The following is a 20,017-nucleotide window of genomic DNA, read 5'->3' as shown; positions in this document are numbered from 1 at the left end:
GCTCTCCTCATCAAGCCACTGAAGTTCTGTTCCTATCTGTTCTCACCTGCTGTGTGCAGGTTAGAGTGAACACCAACTTTGACTTTTTCCATAAAAATACTGCTTTGATAAAATAAAATATTATCACAGGGCAGACACTTCATTATGTCATGCCACTTTTGTAAGGTGTATGTCCACTTCCATGCCCCTGACATCACCTGTGTAACCCCCATCAGCGCTCTTTCCCCTCTACACCTCCATCACCCTCACCTAAGCCAGGGGCACAAATGACCTGGCCACAGGAAGTGATGACCTAAATTAATTGCAACACTGATGGCCCGTCAGGAGGCTTTTAATTACCTGCTCATGTTTCTTTCCCTCGCTCTCTCCCCCTCTCTCTCCCTCTCTCGGTCCTACAGGACAGAACTCTAATGGGCAGCGTAACCAGGCTATGTGACAATGCCATTGCCCTGGAATCATTCAAAGGCTGTGAGAGAGAGACCAACCCACTCTACAAAGATTACCATGGTAAGAACACACACACTCGCTTATCTTTCTGTCTCTTTTCCAACAAATACACACGCACACACACGCACACACACACGCACACACAGGCAGTGCATTAAGGCTGGGGCTGGGCTGTGGATGGAGGCAGGGCAGCCCCCTTGCAGGCCAGGCTGTCAGTGCACGTTAGTGTGCTGCTGCTCAATCAGACGTGCTCCTCAGTAGACAGGCCGGGGGGGATTCAGCTGCCACGCTGTACCCCCTCTCCCTCGCACCCTCACCCGCCTCCATCCCTGCCTCCTCCCCCCCTCCAGCAGAGCCTCTCTCCTCTCTCCCTCTCGCCTCGCCCCCTCTCCATCCCCAGTCCCATACCCCTGAGGCTCTGGAGCAGAGCAGACCAACACAGGGGAATCGATATTCTCACCATCACTCTCTCTTCCTCTCTGCCTCCATCTCTCTATCCCTCGCTCAATGTCTCCATGGCCAGCATGCTCTGCTAATAAATGGAGGGCAAGGCTTTCACTGGGGGAAGAGGACATCGGTAAGGGACGATCGGAGAGATGGAAACGAAGGAAGAGGAAGAGGAGGAGGAGGAGGAGGGGGCCAACATAGTTTGTCCCTGCTCTCCCAGTCCTCCCCATCACTTTTCCTTTACCATTCCTTCTTTCTCTTGTTTGCTTCCCACTTTTCTATCACTCTATCACACTCATCGCGCATAAAGGTCAGTTTAAGCGAGTGGAGTATTTTTAGCCATGCCTCTCGAACTCTCCCACTCACTCTTGTGCTTTTCCTCTCCTTCCCCCCCTTCTGCCCCTCCCCGGGTTAGACAGCCCTGGTTGTGACAGATGAAGACACGAGGAGTAAAAACATTCAATGGCAGATTTTGGTTTCATGCAACACCATGTTTTATTTACATTACACTTCCCATACTAATCAGAGTCCTCGCCGTTATAAAACCAGGAAGCACGTACGCCCGTTCAACCCATCAGTGTTGAATTCCATCATCTTTTTCAATAGTTTCAAAAATGTTCTTTTTGAAATTTGCAATTAATATTGTTTGAATTTCTTGTTCTAGAATACATTTGCCCTCTGTTTAACCAGCCAGCGAAATTCTGGTTGGATTATGAAATACATTTATGTGCATGATTGTTTTGATGTGTGTTCATGAGTGCAAACGCATCTGGTAGGAGTGTGAGAGTGCGTGCGGATGCGCGTGCGTGCGTGTTTGCGGCAGCAGTTCAGGGCTGCTCAAAGCATGCTGGGAAGCCTGTCACTGCAAATCAGGCGAGGGGAAATCACCCAAGTGCACAGAGGAGAGAACCCACCATCCCCCACTTTCTCTGTCTGTCTCCCTTTCTCCATTACTCCCTCGATCTCTTCTTTTCTCTCTCACGCTCATTTATACCAGCCCACTTTACCAGTTTTATGAAAATGTAACTTTGTGGTGACGGGGGAATGAGAAAGGGAAAGAAATACTCCTGAGCAACCTTGTATCCTCTGTGAGAATCCCTTGCTTGTATGTTTGCTCTCTGTCGCTCATGCTTCTATGTGTCCTTTAATTGGCAAATATCCTTTACAGTACACACATGCTCCAGCCTGTAGGGAGAAAATAGAAGAGTAGGAACGCTTCGATGAAAATGTACCAAACAGATACCAGATGACATGTAATATCTTTGGTAGTTTCCTAATACTTGGAGAGATACATTGCATTTTTCTGCAAAAGCTCCATGTTTGTAGTTTCCGTCAGTGATGTTTAGTATACCTATCTTCCTGATTGAAAACAGACATCTGGGAACAAACTGGTTTAACCCTGTGCCTTTACTTTGTTCTAATGTTTCTATCATGTGAGCAAAGTTTACTTCAGTTACATAAAATACATAAGCTCAACATTTTTAGATATTCATATGAAAAATTAAGCTCCTTTAGATCAACACAGGGGTTATTTAACAACATATAAACCAAAGTTGTCTGTGAAGAAAGATTTGCTGAAATTTTAACTAACAAATCAACCAAGTTGGGCTTGAAACACACAAGAATGCACATTTAACAGTGAACAATTATCCTTTAAAATAGGTGTGTTGAGTGAGATGCTTGAATTCTTATGGATATTTAGAAGTAATCTGCAGTGACTTTTCTGTGTATCACACTGACACAGAAAAAATGTTCTCCTTAATCTTCTACATAAGGTCTCCTATTAATTACAGATTTGACTCTTCTTTCTTGTAGTTTTTATCGGCACAGTTCACCATTAAACAGGTGCATTATGAAAAGAAGTATAGTTCTGTGCATGTGTTTTAAACTGTATCTTCTTTTCACCCCATTCATTTTTCATCTGCTTTCTCTGTCTTTTACAGGCCTGTTACATGTACGCCAAATACCTCACCTGAACTGTCTGGCAAGTCAACTCCCTGACCATAAGGACCTGGCCTTTAAGCTCAAGAGAAAGCAGTTCACTATTGAGGTATGTTGTCTAGTTTACTCAGGATAAACAAAACATAGTGTTCAGTGGTTTAAGCCTCCTGTTTTATTATTCATGCTGTCTCTCAGATGGACATTTTTGTTGCCCCACTTTATTCGTGTCATTTATTTTCAAAACATGCCATTTTAGCACAAACCAAAAACAGGAGCTGGATTTAGATACAAGGCAATTATTAATTAAAAAGAGTGATTACCTTTGGTCCAGTTTATTATTCTCACAGCAGTGCTGAAATGTAGTGCTGATGATAATTAGAAGTCTTTCTGTCAGCCTGTGTTTACTTTTCTACTCTCGTCTGTTATTGGGTGTTAAAACCAATGGTGGAGTTATTGATTGGACACTGCTGCTCCAACACTTTGTCCAGTGCAGTGTCAAGAGGCACCTCAGAGAGAAAATGCAAGTGACGATATGGTACAGTTGTGTTTTACGTTTTAATCTCTAAGATGGATGGAGAAGTCACTGTCCATTCATTTTAAATGAAAAACTGAAACAAACATGGTTACACAAGCTGAAACAATAGCTCTCAAAGGGAACAAGTTTTGTACAGGAATTGCTGCTTACTTTGTCTGGCAGGTCGCTGTTCATTCACTCCAAAGCTAGCAGCTGTCAGTTTGTAGAAGTACACAGCAGCTTTCCCTCACTCTGCATTTGATGGCCCATGAGAGAGTTTGGATGAGAGTGGTATCAGTGGTGTTTTAAGGTTGAAAAAGGGTGAAGTAACAACTTCTTTGGCACATGCAGTACCAGAAATTCACACTTGGCATTTTTTTTGACAGCATGCCTCCAAAATAATTCTAGATATTTGGACTCCTGTATGTTCTTTAACCCCTGAGCATGGGATGTTTGGGTTCTTAAGCTGTTTTGAAAGCCTGTACGCCTTGCCAATGGTGGTCTCTGCCATAAACCAGAGCGGTGCAGTACACTCTTCATGAACTGCATGGACAGCTCTGCCCTTAATATTGAATTGGCCAACTAGTGGTCTTGAAACTCATCCTGGCGTTACCTCTGCTAGGACTGCAAATTATTTTGTAGACCCAGGGAAGTAAAAGGTGAAGTCTCAATTTTTCAAATGGTCACCAAAAAATCTCAAGCTTCACACTATGAGCAGATTCTCAGTGCCATAAAGCACCATTTCACATTTTCCTGAATGAACATAGGTAATAAAATACATTTGCACATATAAGTTTGAATAAAATTGGTCCTTTAGTTGCTTAATTCCAAATGTCTGTGGAATATCAGCAGATATGTTTGCTGAATCCAGTCTGACAGCATTGTTGAGGTGACTGCTTTAATGCTTTGTAATCTTCCTGCAAAGGCACCTGAGATTTTCAAGTCCTTTTTCTTGTTTGAGCACTTTTCCTTTCCAATAATACACACCGTCATGAACTAAGTCCCTCCTTAACAAGCTTGAAGTGAGACCGATTCCGGAAGAACCAGGAATCAACACAGTCCAGCACGTCTTAAATCTCTAGTTTTCCAATCAAATAGTAGTGGGGCAACAGGCAATCAGTCTCACATGGCATGAAATTTGTGCCATCTACTTCCAGTGCCAATGGCTCTGGGCATGCGTATTGTTGTTTCCCCTCACTCTGGCCACTTTGTTGGTATAGCACATTTCCCGCAATGTGCTATACAAACAAAGCAGCCTATCATGCCAAGCTAAAGAAATGCTTGGCATGCTGTTTAAGAGCCATTTCATTCAGCAGCTTGCCTTTATAATAGACTAATGATTAATAAATGCACCAATCCTTGTTTAGTTTGCATGTATTTATGCAAAAACATGTCAGTAAAGGTTATCACTGACTCTAAAACCTAATTTTATCAGCTCAGCTGTAGTAGTAGGAGAGGTCTATTTTAAAGGGCCTTTGCTGTTTTTTCTCTGAAACGCATCAGAGGCAGGGGTAGATGAATGATTATAGGAATAAAATATTTTCTTTGTAATGATAAACTTTTGCATCATTGCTTTGAAGCCTCTGATTAAGCTTGACCATTTATGCCATAGGGTATGACATGAACATAGCACAGTATTTAAAGGCCTTCCCATTTTACTTCATTCATTATGATGTATGATTTCTCTTCCTCTCTCTCTTTCTCTTCCTGTTACAGACCGATTCATTTTGCATGTGTCACATCATGACTCTCACTCAGAGCAATCAATCTGTCACTGAACTACCACTCTAGAGACAAATTAAGGGGCCCTCCTCTTAGCTCAGGCTCATGATTGGTCCTCATTACATTATCATTACCTTATCACACCCTCTGGTCCCTGGCTCTTAGTGAGTCCTATTGTCTCAGGCAGGAGGTGAGGGGGAGGAGAGGAATGCCCCCACTCCCCCCCGAACACTCTCTGCATCCTACGGTCAACCCTCCCTCATTCTCTGCCAGCCTTCACCATCCTTCTAACCCTTTCTCCTGCCTGCATTCCCCTGCTCCCCACTCCTTCCTCTGACCCCCTGAAAGGGCCACTCCAGTAGAGATTTATTAGGTCCATAAAAGTCAAGGTGGTTATCCTCAGTGGTCTTTTAATTAGGCCCCTGTATTGGGCAGGCCAGGGGGCCGAGGCCTAGCCGATCTCTGTAGCTCTGTGGGGCCTAAACACTGTCACATATCCCAGCAGCACATTGTAAAGACTGAGCTGTCTGCCTTCCTTGTTAAAAGAGCTTTATTTGTGTTTTCTGTTCTTGTTGTATGGTAACCATATCCTTGCATTGCCTTCAAACACATGCCATTAAAAGAACAATCTTGTCAAACTCTAAGATAACTGAGATAAGAGAGAGCATAAATGAAATGTCAATCACAAACCTTGTCATGACACATTTCTATGTGTCAGGGAATTTCCCAGAGAACGTTGTATCATATCACCAGTCATGCGTCAAATCAATCAAAACACAGATTAGTCATGTTAAATGGTATTATGTTCTCTGGTACTTTGATTGGCTGTCATTAACTTGCACACCATCTCAAATGTCATGAAGGTGTGAGTGAAGTTTGGCTCTGGGTCCCTCCCTTCAGAGGCATTGATATATGCAAATACACCTGAGTGTAATATGCAAGCAGATCTGCCATTGAGCTCTGACTACATGACTATGTGTTTGACCTGTTGGCCGGCTGCCCTGGTGGGCCGCTGATTGACACATGAGATGGTGATTGGATTCTGAGAGCGGTGTCTCAAGTGTGACAGCTCACACCATCCCTGCTAATCATCTCATTTACTCAAGCTACAGGACTCCTCTGCCTGGGGCCGCATTATACAGCCTTCTCTTACTCACTTGTGGCGCTCAGGATATTATGGTTGTAATGGAGTATTTCTCCTGCTGCTGTGCACTGATTTCAACTTTTGACTCCTTCTCCATGTTTAAAATTCAGCGTATCTTGCCACACAGAGTATCATCCATCTGGATTAATTTGTGATGCGGTTTTGGTGATTGACGGGTGATTGACAGCGCTAACTCCTCACCAGTTGGGTCAGGCAGCAACACGTCACCCCAACAGTGCACAGAGTCACGCCGGTGATACATTTTTTAACTGCCGTGTGAGTCAGGCTTGTATCACCTCGCACCTCAGGAACGCGGAAAAAACATTTGTTGTGCCAGCACACAGAGTTCAGTTGTTTATGATAATTGAATTGTCTTAATTGGAGGTTGTAGTACATTAATTCCCAACCCCTCTCTCAGCACCGTCATCAAGGTTCTGTTGGTTTGGTGATAAGGTTGCCACGGCAACAGTTGACATCTCAGAGAGTTCAAGCTGCGGTTGATGAGCAGTTATTAGCCATGAAGCCTGAAGCCAGAATTAACCCATGGCCCTGTCTGAGCAGGTAGGGGAGCATTAGGTGTTTAGACAAGATTAACACATACTCATAGACACACACACACAAACATTGCAAACTCCCACACAGACAGATATTGACAATCATGCTGCAGCACAAGAGCATTCTTATCCAGAAACTCACGCATGCACATATGTAACACGCGATGTGCGTGAGAATTTTTCTCGCTCACTCATACTAAGCCGACACAGACTTCTGTCACCAGCTTCACAGTGCAAGATGCTTTGAGGTTGGAGCTATGAAGAATGCAGATGGTACGCAATTACATTCTGCTTACCTTTGTTTGACCCTTTAAACTGACAGGCAATGTGCCTGTAGGGGTACCGGGGTGCCAGAGGCAGGTCAGCAGGTCAAATACAGTATAAGACGGGGATTTGTGTCAAATTAGTCTCCGCTTAGGGAGGTTGTTTGGAGGTGTCTGTTGCACTGTCAAGCCCTGTCACCTGGATAGCTGTGTTGTCTGTGCACGTGTTGGCTTGAACTGAAGTTTGAGAGCTTTTAGTTTCATGTTAATGGTTTTCATATTTTTATGTCATTCCAAAGTACTGATGGAAGAGAGTCAGTATCAGTCATTTGGAATGATTAAAGTCCAGATGAGTTATTTCTTTGCTGTTTGCCACACAGCTAAGTTTCTGATTGCTAAGTACAGGTCGAACAGATATACAAGCCGTTGTTACAAATCCAGATAAGTTATTTTTGAGGACTTTCTCAAATCTGCCTTTACGTATACTGAATAAGGAAACTTTCCTTGGCAGGCTGCAACCAAAAATTGTTTTCATTATTGATCAGTCTCCTTTTTGTCTCTTCATTGTTTTTCACAAATGAAGCAAAACTGCAAATACATATCACAAGTACATTTTTGACATATCTGCTTGAAAACTTACTAAAACAATTAATTAGTTATCTGAACAGTTGGAAATTTGTTATCTTTCTATCTTCAATCCACTATCTGAATCATTGCACCTCAAGTTCAGACACTTCAGCAAGAGCCTCATGCTTTTTCAGAAATGCTGTCTGAAAAATTAAGGGCTTTGTTTTTGTTGCTCAACTTTTTTCCCCCAGTCCTGTTACCTTCCCCCAATCCAGACACACACACACACACACACACACACACACGCACACACGCACACACGCACAAACGCACATACCGGTTATAAGAGTGAATCATTTTTGTGGAACGACTGACTTTTTGTTACGGTATCACAACAGGTGGTCAGGGTTATGGAGGAAACTTCATGACATGGGCTTTTGCAACAATCCCAAAACTAAGAAAGTGCAGGATCACACCACAGTAACCATCTGCAAATAACTTTAAAACAGTGATGAGATGTTGCACCTTAATCAATTCATTAACAGGAGGGGGTGTACTGAATGACCTCTTTCTCTCTTTGATCACCTGCAGCAGAGAATGTGTCAGGCCCTGCAGGTAATCAAACCCAAGGGGCAGAGAGCAATGAGAGCGCATCTTTAGTACTGATCAACTGATCACAGATGGCAACCTTAGATGGGTAACAAAAATCTGATATAAAAAGGGTCAGTATTATACTTGGGTGGCCAAAACGACACTGGGGCAGCCAACTCAGGTATGGGGAATCACTGTTTAATTTGCCCCTACTTTAACTCTTGCCAAAATGCAGCATTCCTCATCCAGCAGGCCACATGTATATAATAGATTATTTTGTAATTGTAATGACAGTTCTGATCTTGATTGCAATAGTGCCAACACTGTTCAAATAAGTTCCCTTACTACCTAAGGCTATATAGAGTTTTGGACTCTGATCGACCTCAGAGGTTAAGGATGTTCTACTCAAACTGGACCCTTAGATTGTCTCCCATAATCTCCCTTGGACCTGAGGCAACCAACTATCTGTTCAGACATACATCTTGAGTTGTCCCACTTCCATTCCACATTTCACATATTCTGAATCAGCCCGCTGAGAAAATGTCTAAGTCTAATGGAGAGGAAGCCAAGAGGGTGCAGAAAAAGGGGTTGAAGATGATAATGGTGCTGAGGAGATGACGACTTCAGGAGAAAAAGGAAGCCGAACTGAAAGAGTCCAAGGGAGGTGTGTAGAGTAGGTTAATGTTTCTTGGCATGTCCTCAAAACGTCTTTAAGACATCGCCAGTGTCTGCCCCCTGTTGAAGCCTGTGGGTGCCAAGGGAAGGGTGTTAATGGACCTATGTGAGGAACAGAGCGAAGGCTTGGAGAGGAGGGGGGAGGCATGAGCGGAGAGGAGCAGTTAAGTGATTCTCAGGTCAGGTCTAATTAAAATGAGGGCTTTTCCTCAGAGGCACCAAACCGTCTTATTGAGAGAGAAATAAAAAGGGAGGGAAGGAAAGAAACGTAGAAAGCAGAATGGGTTAGACAGAGAGACAGTCCTTAGGGCTTGTTTGTGTAGTTGTTTATATGTGTTTTTGTATTTCATGCCTGGTCGTATATCTGCTTCCCCATGTCTCAAATAATGCTTGGTACCAAAGATCAGAGAACAGCCAATGTTACTAATAACTTATAGGGAGAGAGAACTGGACTGGGTCATTTAATATTTAATTCCATTAGTAGATCAAAATGAGTATGCACAGGCTGAGAGTTCAAACAACAGTACAAACAATAGGCTCACTGTATGTCCTGAACCTATTAGTAACTTACTAACAATTTTTAGCTTTGCCATAAAAAACGCCTGTGATTCCTACATGTGCCTAGGGAATCACAATCAGATGGGAATGGACCTTTGTAATAATATTCCAATTGAATAATTTATACCTCCTCCCTTGGTGCACACCGGCCTCTGTCGCATTTTGGAATGAGGTGTGCTTATGGTTTGTGCGTGTATGAGAAAGAGAGAGAAGGAGAGAGCCTGGTGTAGGCCAGCCGGTGGCACGCGATCGGACCCTTCAGCAGAACAATATTCACAACATACATCAGATTTGCATCAATTATTTAGCAAGCATTTTATCTATTCTGCAAATGTGCATGTGTGTTTGAAAAGGCCCAGCTTGTACGGTCTCTGTGCATGAGTCTTGGGTGTGTTGGGGGGGGGGGGATGCAGACTTGTGCATGTTTTTAGGGTTTTGTTTGTTGTGGTATCCACATGGTGGGACAGTCAGGTTTTCCTGGAGTTCTGAAAGCCTGGTCATGAAACAGACTAACACTAATGTTGATGCCTCTGAATTAGGCCCACAAAATCTACAAAGGCAAAGAAGGCAACCAGTGAAAAAAATGTACTACTTCTCTATACTTCTAATGTCTAAAATGGCAGCTTTGGGGTCTGTAGACAAAGAGATTGGCAGCACACTTTACATACATGTAACTGTTAAAAGGAAACAGGATGAGTGTTGTTTCAAAATAGCTCACACTACTCACACATGTACAGGAAAAGATCAACAAAGAACGCTTGTCCACAGTTGGCGACAAAATCTACATAAAGGATATTGCATAGTAAACTGGTGTTTATGCAAATCAGAATTCTGACAGGGTGAACTGGACTCTGATGCAAAGCAGAGGAGTCAGGTTGACACAAAATATTTATTAAAAGATAACTTTAAGATAAACTCATTCAGCCCTCCTTCTTGGAGCTTTGCAGTTGACACCCCTTTAAACATAAAGGATGCAATCATGAATTTTAACATTGTTTCTACTAACCCTTCTGCTTATGAAAGTTACCTTCTAGAGATCAGCAAATTACCTGTCAGCTCTGCACTTTCCCTATTCCTTCTGTCCCCACTGTCTTTATGTCAAGACAAGACAAAGCAAACAAACATTTTTGCCACAGTGTCAACAGGCAGAGATGAAATGTGACTGACTCATTTTGGTGGATTGATTTGATTTGACATGGGTGACCAGGTTGTCCCCAGCATTACTTTCGCTGTTGAAAACAAGGTACTGTTGGTTTGGGGTTTTGACCAATCAGAATCAAGTATTTTAAACGGCCTAGAAATAAAGATACAGAGTTCCTCATGATTCTTTTTTAAATACTACTACAATTCTAAAAATCAAACCCACTTTTCAACTCAAGATGTGGTGAAATTATTTTTTGGCCCTCTGTGGTACCTCAGAGGATCTGACCTGAAGAAGAGGACAAGCTTGTCCTGACAAACTCAAGGTTCAAAAATCATTAAGAACATTAGTAAAAGTAATCCCCCTTGTGTTTTGTTTTTGTCAAGCGCCTTGGGAGAAAGAGTGTTCACTGAAGTTGGGTCAAAGCTCAGCCAGAGAATATTTGGGACTTTGCCAAATGTGTTGCCCTCTATACCATATCAACACAGTGCCGAAACGTTTCTTGCAAACGGGCAGCAATAAAGGCAAACAAAACAGGGCATATGTGCTCCTCCTGCCACACTGAGTAAGAGTGTGGTCCGCCTGAACTCGCCCTGGAAGTGAAGCTGTTTCATCAGTGAGCAGTGAACCCTTAACATGGTCCATGCACCACTCAGCCCCCATCAGACAAGACGGGCCACATTGGACTCAGACCTGATTAAAGTACCCCGAGTTGTCTTCAGCTCCCATTAGAGAGAGAGAAGAGGCTGTAACTTGCATTCCACCCTACATCCATGGGGTCTTGTGGTACTATAGGGTATGTGTAAGAGTGTTCACAGAGGGTTCACCATTAGCATAATGGTAGTGACTGGGGAACCATAGGCCCCCTGGTGCTTAGAAACTGGGTCCTCACTGTTTCCTCGTCTTCTGCCTCATTTTATTGTTATCTACAAGGCTTTAGAAAACAGTGTCTAATTTTGCCTTAGGTCCATGCACTTTTGTACAAGTCATGAAAACTGTTTGCATCAATGGTAAATGTATTCACTTTAAATCTTTACAAAGTCTTCACTGATTTTTCTCACCGTCAGGCATGATTACAAGTTCACCCATTGACTTGATTCTTGGATATGTAAACCTAACACTTAGACCTTGTTGTCAATAGAACTCTTAAACATAAGATTCAGTGATCAAAACTGATGTAACTATTAGATATTATTTACATTTTCTTCTTAATGTTTTGCCGTGAGTGTCAAATTTTTAGATAGGAAATACAGAGCAAGATCAGTGTAGACAAAAAGAGCTAAGAGCTGACTGAAAGAATAGTCAATGATAAAGTATGGAAACAGGAGTCCCCTCCAGTCCTTTCCCGCTATCCTCATTTGTAGTTAGGTTGTATGTGTGTTTCATGTAACAATTACTGTACAATGAGCACATAACTGTGTACAGTCCATGGAGGAAACCGTGGATATTACTCTGAGACAACTAGCTTATATCACAACACTTACGTTAAACATGCTTCTGAGCCTCATCATGCCCATGGCTCATTATTAGTAGAACTCATTGGTTATATATAGCAAGGACAACATGCCTCATTCCTTCCCATTGTGAGATGTGAAGTCAAAGTACCACCCAATGGACGCTGACATATTCTAGTAGTGGAGCCAAGGCATGCACAGAGGCAATCTGGCTGGTGGAATGGAGGGGCTGATGTCGCACCCTTAACCATAACATGCATTTAACTCAATGATACAACATTAAAGATCCCTCAGGCTGGTACAATCCACAGCAGGACAGATTCTTGTGTTGATTTGAAGTAGACGCTCATGGTCACAGAAAGTTGGATGCTTCCTGTGTTAGAGTTATCTCTGTTTTCTCCCTCCATTCCTCTGCTAAAGAGGATAAAGACTGCTGCAGGGGCCTGTATTTGTCAACAGAGCTGTCTCACAATCATGTTCACATTCTTCCTCTTTTCTTAACAAAATAAAGGTTCAACTGATCAAGAGCTGCACACTGATTTTGACCACAGGGGCTGCCACAATCACCACAAAACGAAAGTTCATAAAATCTGCTTTTGTATAAAAGACATTCAAATCTGACCTAATAGAATTGGACATTTGCGTTTGCAGACAGGTTGTTGTTGTTTTTGAAGCTAACTAGTTTGTTTCAGAAGTCCAACCAGTCATTCCTCAGTAATCCAGATACTTAGTGCTCTGAACAGTGTCCATCCTAAAACTGTCCCGAAGAAAATACAAGAACTTAATAGATGCTAGGTAGTTGTTGCCGGTGTGATTCTTAATCTAAAGAAGCCTAAATGAAACAGCCCCCTCCCTGCTGTTTGTCCACAGAGAAAGTTAAAATTGCCATCCTGGGCACAAACAGCTCTACGGTCGGAGTGGTTCAAAGGTGGAATGTTGATCCGGAGCAGGAGCATCAAACTCAGGAAGGCTCTCTGCTTGGGTCCTAAAAATAACTTTCCCACACTCTCACCACTCGATGTCCTGGGGGGGGGTTGGGATGAGGAGTGTTTGTGTATATATTCCTGTGTGTCTCCTAAATATCAATGTATGTTTTGCTGCTTGTATTTTAGATTGATTTAGAATATAGATAGATTGTGGAATGCTGTTTAGACTTTAAACCAAGGTTGAAAAAAAGATTCAGCAGATATATCCAAACAGTTGATGTACTTTGCCAGCTTCAGCAGTTCGGCTGTCGGTGTATGTTTACATTTTAGTTTAATTTCTGCGAGAGTGAAGTTGAATAGACATACTTTTTTTAATATATATTTAGTCAGCTTATCAACTTTAAGTAAGTTTATTTAAGTTTGTCTTACATTTCTGCAACCACTTATTTTTAATAGATCTTTTTAGTGGTTGAAGCTATTAGTATTTGGTCATAGCTGGATCATATCTTTGGACCCATAAGATAATAAAATACATAAGATATTAAGATTTCTTTTGCAACAGAGGAGTAGATTTGGAGAGTCCCAATTGTGAGCAGTCCGTCGTCTCTTAACTCTTAACAACAGAATATGTGAGCTTCCTTCATGCATGTGTTTGCATCACAACAAAAGTAGGCTTAGAGATGCCTGATCAGCTGAACACTTGTCCTTTTTCTAAATGCTCTCTCTGTCAGCTATCCCTCAATGAGTCCTGGCTTGACAAAAACAAATTGGTTGTCTTGATCCTTTTTTCTGTGTCTTTATCTCCCAGCACACCATAAAGGCATTTGTTTTAGCTAATCATGGGAGCTACTTAACCCCTGCTACTGTGAATATGGTCGTATTTAAAAAGGATTCACCCAACAGTCAACACAGAGTTGTTTAAAGTGGTGTCGGCCATTGAGAGAAGTTGGCTGGCTGCTGAATGTAGTGGGGCTCATGAATTTTATGAGGGCAAGTGTCCCCGTCCTTCAGAGTTCACAGGTGGCTATTGAAAGGCCCCCGGCCACATGATGGAGGATAGTTAGGACACATATAGAACCCTGAATAGACTTTAATTACACTCTGTAGATCAGTCAGAGGGCCACTGGAAGGACAAGTCTGCATTTCAAAAGGCAAGTTAGAGGGCAAGGTGATGCTGCCTTATCAAAAAGTTTGCGACCCCATCGGTGAATTAGGGTGCGTGTGTGAGTCAGTGGTCTTGTGTTTATGCGGCAAAAATAGAACAGTTTTCTTTGTGCATTTTTCAAAGTGTGTGTGTGTTTGCTACCCAACACACATACGTTAATGTGTGAAGGTGGGGGGAGGCAGTGTGTGGGAGAATACTCCAGTGTGTGGCTTAACCAAACTTTCCTTTTGTCCCTAACAATGATGAGTGATGATGAGTGACAGGGGTGTTAGGAGTGGGATCTGGGGAACAGAATGCGCCTAAGCAGTGTTCACCCAGACTCACACAAAAGGCAGCAAAAGGTCAAATCTGAGGCAAGCTTCTTCTCCACTGGCATATAATATTGCACCATGTTATGTGTCACATAATTAGCTAAAGCATGTCATGTCTCTGTGTTGTGCTCTGGCTGACAGGCCAGTATTTCTAATCAGTTTCACTACAATCCTGGACTTTGCAGTGTTTTTTTTTTTTTTTTAAGCATACAAAATCTATCAGATATTGAATATCTGAAGCATCTCTTGGGAGTTTGATCACACTTGGCCCAGATATACCCTTTCCCTTTTCTATGCCTTCATTTGGACTTTGAGATGCATGTTTTCTGTCTGCATCACTTCCTTTTGAAAAAGTGCGTATCACTGTATCCCCTCACTCCTTAGCAAGTCAGAAAAAAATGCACAGTTGTCCTTTTTGCTAAGCAAAATCCATACATTTTGCTTACACAGCCCAGCTACACCCTCAGAAACCCCTCCCTTCACCCCTTCCAACTCACACACACATTATGTTACACCGCTAGCAAGGGATGAGGCGGACTTGCGTGCAAGTGTTTCCCAGGAGGCAGTCGTAGACTGAGGGTTCTGAGGCCCGGGGATGGCTCTAGATGGCGGTTAGCGAGGAACCAGTTTTTTTTTTTTTTTTGCCTGCTCTCCTCTTACCCCTCCCCCTTTCTGAGCGCAGGCAGTGATCGTAATGGGGGGTGACAGCTCACCTCTCCCTAGCGTGCCTATGGTCCTCGGAGCGTTAGACCCCCCCGCGTAACCCTATCGCCACCCCCCCAAGTCCCGGAAGGCCACAAAGGTTACTCCATATGTTAGTCTGAGGATTCTTATGAATCTTTTTATTCTTTTTTTTTTTTTTTCATCAGACAAGTGTATTTTCTGTCAAGTCAAGAAAGATTTGCATAAATCAAGTCAAATCTGGCATCATTCTGCTTGATCCCATCTTCATGAATATATTCCCTGTTGTATGGAGTCTGTTTCATTGTTTTATTTTTCGCTTTGTCATCCTCTGCCTCCTGTTATTCTCTATGAGTTGCGACTCAGTGGTGTGAAAAGATCCAGGACCGGGAGTTTCACAACTATTAAAGGCTTCATGTTTTGAGAGAAGGAAGTGATCTGATGGCCTGATGTTGTACGCTCACTTACACAGACTGTTTGTATGGGGGTGTTATGTATGCTTGCTTCATCACACACTGTGAATGTTCACGTGTGCAAGCATGAGTGTGCACTTGCTCGCCTGTGTTTAGCATGCATTTAATCGTGACTGACTGTCCATACATGCTTTTGCAATTTCATAACACAACTTAAGTTTAAAGTCTCCTGAATATTGTTTCATTACTTGACTTAAACTGTTCAAAAAGTTTGGATTTCAGGTTTGTCTGTTTAGTTAAAGTTATGTTAGGAATATTTTATGACTCTGTTTGAGATATCAAAGTTTTTATTTATTGAGGTGGTTCATTTGCTCATATCAAAAATTACCTGCTTACCTCAACAAGAAGAAAGATCCCACTGAATGTCGCTCTCCGGCTGAACCTCACAGGACATGAAAGCTAACAACCTCCTTTGATGCACATCCGTAAAAACACTCAGCAGTCATCACTTGAGCTTTCTACATCAACAGAAGTCTTCTAAGGAGACAGAAGAGGTAATGCACAAAATTATAATTAAATCAGTATGGTGAATTTCTTGCAACTCACATCTTGGTGTTTGTGTGCCTTTAAATCTCTACAAGAGAGTTAATGCTTGTGCAAGTCCTGGATAACCAGCCAGTGAAATTGTATAATGAGTAATATGTGTATTGAGAGCAGGGTTTGCGTGCTCGGATGGGCGAGGAATATTGCACAAAAGCATGTGTAGTGGTGAATATTAGAGCAGGAAGAGCGTTAGCAAGGTCACTGCGTACAGAAAGAAGTGCTTTCCCATTTCAAACACACTTGCTCCCCTTCTTTAAGTCTCTCTCACTCTCTCCTTTGTCTCCTCCCCACCTCTCTTCTTTTTTTAATCATAGTTAGCTTTTTAAGAGAGTTGCTCCCCCTACATGCTGAGCCCTTATCCCAACTTAGCAGCCTTCACATTCACCCTTTCACCTCATTTGCTATCAGAAACAAAGTCAGCTTGGCATCTTATAAGCTGGTGCCTGTTTAAGGATGTTGTAATCACGGTGAACATTCAAGCTAAACTCAATTGCTGAACCTCATTTGCCCCACCCCTGCAAATAAAAAAGGAAAAGATAAGCAATCTCATTTGGATGGTTGGACAGAAGTGCACAGACACAGCAGCACTGCTGTGGGAATCAATCTGCGACGTTAGAATATGTGAGATAAGTGCCAAAGGGGGTGTATGCAGCTTCCCGGCATCTTCTCCAAACACCCTGCAGGCTAAAGTGGAATCCCGGCCACGCCCCACATATCACCCCATGTGACATTAAGGGATGCATTCGGCACATACTCAGGACACGCAACATTTTTCCAACTCTTTTTTATAATCCCCCTGAGAGCACTATATATTTCTCAGCACGGCGTACAAGTGCATCACCACTTCTGGCCTTAATGGCAGCCTACATATCACAGAGGAGGCACTGGCCTGGTGTAATCTGACTTGTCTTAATTACAGGCAGTATCCAGTAATAGGCTGCTTCCATAGATATCAGCCATTAGAGCAGTGTCTCTGACAGTGGAGGCCTGATTGGCTACGAGGCAGGTGATAAAGAAGCCATGCCTCATTTACCCTCAATTTTTTGTTCACACATCCCTGTATTAAAGTCAAGCGTGAAGATGGCAAAAAGACTGTGTTAAACTGATTTATTATGTGCTGCTTAGCTAATCTGCTGCTTCTGATTGCATTGTCAGCAATCAGTGCAGCTCAACAAGTAAATGGCTTCACTGGATGGAAGTTGTTTCAGCAAAGTTTGAAGTTTTCATTAAATGTCCTTTTTTTTCTGGATTCATTAAAATTGACATCTGTAGGGCGTTGTGACTTATCCTTTTTTTTAAACCGTGAGCTTATAAAAGGAAGCTCTTAGGCCTTTGGCTGGTCTCATGTGGTTTCACTACCAAAACCTCAAACACGCACCTCTTGTCTGCTAATTGAACCAAACCACATCAAGTGAACTCAAATAGACTTGATGTTCTCCTTCACATGACTTATACTTTCTTTAAACTGTCTGAACAAAAGTAGGCACATTCCTTTCGACCAACTCCTTCTTTGCTCCCCCTCATCCTTAGCTTGGATGCAACCATTTTATCGATGTAAAAAATGACTGGAAGGATATTGATGATTCCTTACGATCTTTCCATCTCACTCTTTCACTTTGCCTTTGTTAGCACTGGAGCAGCAGCATGTGATCAGACGACATGATATGTTTGAGTAATTCCACGGTCGGCTCCACCATCCATTTCAACTGCCATAAAACAAAGTCAGCCCATTAAAGGTAATATACCCATTATTAGTATGGAAATTAGAGAAGGAATGTCGTAGAGTACTGAAAGCTTGTCATATGAGTGACAGTTAAAGACATTCCTGGTTCAGTGCACTGTATTTAAGAAATGTTTGATGTTTCTCAAACTCCATATTTGGCATATTATGCTCGGGTGGCAGCCCACACCTTGTTGGTATTTAAGACAGATTTCAGCGGATATTACCGGATTGTGGCGGCGGTTGCATTTAAGGGTACAGCTCCCTCATAACAGGGAGGTGTCGTCTGCTGACAGATCACTGTCTGGATGAGAGAGCACAGCAGCATCCCACCTCATTACCGTAGCAACACACTAACCGAGGGACCGACACACTGCTCTCTGTGATTAAGATGTAAATTTCCTCTAATTGGAATGTAAATTCATACATTTATATGAAGACGTCAGCTGTCAGATTGCAATATTGTGTCCTTTTTTCTCTGTCTCCCCTGTTCCCTGAGCAGGGACTAGGTGCCTGTAATCTGTATCATACTCCAGCAGCCCATCCTGGGATTTGCCGTTTGTTTAATGTCGGGCCCATTGTCCTGCATCCAGCTCGTCATTGTAATGCTTCCCATTCATGTTTCTGTGTTTTGTTGCAGTCTGATTTGCTCTCGCTACCTGTGTTTGTTCCTCCATGCATGGCTGAGCCGTCAGGGCTTTGGGGACGGGGAGGGACTTTGAGACGGGGCCGGGGTCATCTGGTGGCCGTATTTTGTGTGTGCATCGATTACTTCTGCTGAATGTTCCTCAATGCAAATAAGTCTGCCACTTTGAGAGGAAGCACATGTATCTGAAGTAATTAATTTTACCCTTGAATAACAGCTGTGGTGTTGGTGTGACGTGTTCCAAATTGAGCTTTCTCACCAAAAGGTGTTAATTTAGGGGTTTGGCTCATGAAGTAAGCGTGTTTGCCAATGTATATGGCCCATATCATTGGGATGTGGCTTGTTCTGTCCTGCCAGTTTCAAGACTGTGCCATCGTGAACACCTTGAAGATGCATTGTGTTATGGCACATTGAGAACCCAAGTACTTTCAAATGTAAACACAACAAAATTATCCCTTCTTAAATGTAAATGTAGCTCCAAGTTATGTCACTGTGAGTCTACTGCAGCCATCTGTATGATATCCTCTTTAAAGATCCATTCATAGTCAGCTCTCTTAAGTTGAGAGTTGAACATGCTTTGAAGCTTCATCTTATTTGTGATCGAATGATTATTTTGTTAATTTAAATCAGTCTTACATGTACTTAAAATAACATTTAAAAGGAAACTTCAGTGTGCTTGATTTTCACAGAAGAGTTCTGCACATTTCAACTACTTGGAAAAACTGAAAAAGTGAGAGAATAGCCTTAGACAGCATTTATATGCATGATGCCTTATTTGTATCTGTTCTGACAGTTTGAATAATTGGGACTTAAGACAGGATACTACTCATATTTTCACAAAACAAGTCTTACCAATACCTGTCTAAACATGTCATGCTTTTTGAAATGATTAGCGTGTGCAAAGGAACAAGAAAAATGTCACAACTCTTAGCCGAGGTAAGCAAACAGTCATTTGCAAACGAGAGTAGAAGAAAAGAAAATACTTTATTGCTGCTTTTCTGTGGAACACCAGCACATCAATATAAAGGAGTTTCAATATTCAACTTGCATTGAAGTGATGTAAAATCACATGTCTGGCACAACATTTATAGCTTGTTATGTGATCAATTAGCATGACTTCACGTGGATACATAAAAGATTAACCAGGTGTGCAGACCGCAAATGGCTGCTTTGGTGAAGGTGTGCTTCCTCAGGAATCAGTGATATAAAGATCTCCATCTCAGTAATTGCAACTTAGAAAAACATCATTCATGTTATAAAGAAAAATCACACAAGAATGGTTCCTTTGCATGAATTTAATTGGTCGACAACATAATGCATTAAGTTAGGATTTTGCAGTAGTTTGAGGTCCTCTGTTGACACAGATATGAATGTGACCTAGTCAATACAGATCGATCAGAATCCATTATGTGTATATTATTTTAAGTCATGGTAAAGTGTCACATGCTAAACAATGCTGCAATGAGGTGGTGACTTTGTGTAACATGTTGTTCATATAGTTAAAGTTGCATAGATCAATGATATTGACCTGAAG

The 20,017-nt window shown here is 42.2% G+C and overlaps 1 protein-coding gene across 3 annotated transcripts in view; it reads left to right on the top strand.

Moving 5' to 3' along the window:
* elp4 (elongator acetyltransferase complex subunit 4) overlaps positions 1 to 20,017 on the top strand; it is a 62,669-nt gene that overhangs the window by 25,058 nt on the left and 17,594 nt on the right. For all 3 annotated transcript variants that reach the window (XM_034680949.1, XM_034680948.1, XM_034680950.1), the window contains 2 exons: positions 399 to 507; positions 2,838 to 2,944. In XM_034680949.1, the coding sequence (XP_034536840.1) occupies positions 399 to 507; positions 2,838 to 2,944 (216 nt within the window). The remainder of the gene's footprint in view (positions 1 to 398; positions 508 to 2,837; positions 2,945 to 20,017) is intronic.

This window comes from Notolabrus celidotus, chromosome 3 (assembly GCF_009762535.1).
Source record: "Notolabrus celidotus isolate fNotCel1 chromosome 3, fNotCel1.pri, whole genome shotgun sequence".
Taxonomy (NCBI): Eukaryota; Metazoa; Chordata; class Actinopteri; order Labriformes; family Labridae; genus Notolabrus; species Notolabrus celidotus.
Note: the sequence above shows the minus strand (reverse complement) of the source record. Positions and strands in the feature narration are given on the sequence as shown.